The sequence below is a fragment of the Macrobrachium nipponense genome, chromosome 7 (assembly GCF_015104395.2).
Source record: "Macrobrachium nipponense isolate FS-2020 chromosome 7, ASM1510439v2, whole genome shotgun sequence".
Taxonomy (NCBI): domain Eukaryota; kingdom Metazoa; phylum Arthropoda; class Malacostraca; order Decapoda; family Palaemonidae; genus Macrobrachium; species Macrobrachium nipponense.
The window spans coordinates 102135950-102138449 of record NC_061109.1 but is presented as its reverse complement, the minus strand read 5'-3'; the positions used below and the strand labels follow the sequence as shown (position 1 = coordinate 102138449).

Below are 2500 nucleotides of genomic sequence, written 5' to 3'. Positions count from 1 at the left end.
TCTAGGTACGTTGTATCATTAAAACAATGTCTACTGGCGATAGTAGCTCCTTATTTTGAGGTCAGCATACTTACCATGTATACTATCAGTGTTACTAACAGTTTAAGACATGTCAAGATAAACAATGACTGTTGAATGCAGGGAAACCGTTAGGTACGTCAGTAATTATGTCAGCAGAACATCAGGATCAATTCAAGTATACCAATATAGCTGCTAAACCGCTTTAATTGCCATCATACATTCCTTCACACAAACCCCTCTCCATTTTTTAATTCATATTTCTCTTGGCTCCTCATGGGCATTCATCTTCAATTGCTATGACTATCATACTACTGTCTAGTTTTTAAAATGAGTGAGGATAGTCAAAACGGCCAAAAAGACTAAGGCTGCAATTATTTTAACAGGACCTCTTTTCACATCCTATTTACTACATATTAAAAATGAACATGGGTAAAAATGGATAAGGGTAAAAATGGATAGGGATGTAAAAATGGAATAGGGGTAGAACTGGACAAGAGTAAAAATGGACAGGGGTAACAATGCATAGGGGGGTACAGGGTGTACAAATGAACAGGGGTAAAAATAAACAGCAGTAAAAATGGACAGGTAAATAAGGACAGGGTTAAAAATGAACAGGGGTAATAATAGACAGGTGGTAAAAATGGGCAGGCGGTAAAAATTTACTGGGGAAAAAATGAAAAGGGGCAAAAATGGAAAAGAGGTAAAAAATGGACTGTGGTAAGAAATAAACTTGGGGTAAAAATGGACAGAGGTAAAAATATACAGAGGTCAAATTGGATAGGGGTAAAAATAGACAAGGGTAAAAATGTAAAGATGTAAAAATGAGCAGCGTAAAAATAGTCGGGGGATAAAAATGGATAGTGGTAAAATGGACAGGTGTAAAAATAAAGAGGTAAAAACTGAACACATGAAAAAGTGAACAGGGGTAAAAACTGAAGACCAAATGGAGGGGTAAAAATGAATAGGGATAAAATGAACAGGGGTAAAAATAGACGGAGGTAAAAATAGACTGATGGTAAAAATGGACTAGGGGTAAAAATGAACAGGGATAAAATGAACAAAGGTGAAAATGGATAGGGGTAAAAATGGATAGGGGTAAAAATGAGGAGGGATATTACTGGACAGGGGTAATTATGGACAGGGGTAAAAATGGATAAGGAAAATTATGGAAGGGGTAAAAATGATGGGGAGAATTTAGGACTAAGGTAAAATGGATGGAGAATTTTGGGCTACGGAAAAATGACAAAGAGAATTTAGGACTAAGGGAAAAATGGAAAGGAAGATTTTTGGACTAAGGAAAAAGGAAAGGGAAGATTTGGACTAAGGAAAAAATGGAAAGGAGAGTGGACTAAGAATGGAAAGGGAGAATTTTGGACTAAGGAAAAAATGGAAAGGGAGAATTTTGGACTAAGGAAAAAATGGAAAGGGAGAATTTTGGACTAAGAATTTAAAGGGAGAATTTGGACTCAGGAAAAAAAAATGGAAAGGGAGAATTTTGGATAAGGAAAAAATGGAAAGGGAGAATTTGGGATAAGGAAAAATGGAAAAAAAAAACAGTGTGGACTGGGTAAAATGGAAAGGGAGGATTTTGGACTATGGGAAAAATGGAAAGGGAGAATTTTGGACTAGGGGAAAAATGGAAAGGGAGAATTTTGGACTATGGGAAAAATGGAAAGGGAGAATTTTGGACTAGGGAAAAATGGAAAGGGAGAATTTTGGACTAAGGGAAAAATGAAAGGGAGAATTTTGGACTAAGGAAAAAATGGAAAGGGAGAATTTTGGACTATGGGAAAAATGGAAAGGAGGATTTTGGAAAATATGGATGGGGAAAGGGAGAATTTTGGACTAAGGAAAAATGGAAAGGAGAATTTTGGATATGGGTAAAAATGGAAAGGGAGGATTTTGGACTATGGGAAAAAAGGAAAAAGGGAGAAATTTTGGACTATGGGAGAAAGGGAGGATTTTGGACTAAGGAAAAAATAAAGGGAGGGGGAATTACTAAGATGGAAAGGGAAAATTTTGCACAAGGGAAAAAAATGGAAAAGGGGAAAATTTTGCACTAAGAAAATTGGAAAGGTGGAGTTGGAAAAACATGAAAATGGAAAGGAAAGAGGATTTGGACTATGGGTTTAAAAGGAAAAGGGAGGGGGATTTTGGACTAAGGGAAAAGGTGGAGGATTTCGGACTGGGATGGAAAGGAAAGAGAAAATTTTGGGACTATGGGAAAAAACATTTTGGATAGGGGTGAGGGGGATTTTGGACTAGGAAAAAATGGAAAGGGAGAATTTTGACTAAAAGGATGGAAAAGGAGAATTTTGGACTAAGGGAAAAATGGAATGGTTTTGGACTAGAAAAATGGAAAGGGAATTTTGGGCTAGGGAAAAAGGAAAGGAAAGATTTTGGACTATGGAAAAATGGAAGGGAGAATTTTGGACTAGGGGAAAAATGGAGAGGGAGAATTTTGGACTAGGGGAAAAAT

At 36.7% G+C, this 2500-nt stretch overlaps 1 protein-coding gene across 1 annotated transcript in view; it reads left to right on the top strand.

The window, feature by feature from the left end:
- LOC135217744 (gamma-aminobutyric acid receptor subunit alpha-2-like) overlaps nucleotides 1–2500 on the top strand; it is a 208876-nt gene that overhangs the window by 183441 nt on the left and 22935 nt on the right. The window contains exon 8 of the mRNA XM_064253740.1: nucleotides 1–5. This exon is cut by the window's left edge and continues 148 nt beyond it. Within this exon, the coding sequence (XP_064109810.1) occupies nucleotides 1–5 (5 nt within the window). The remainder of the gene's footprint in view (nucleotides 6–2500) is intronic.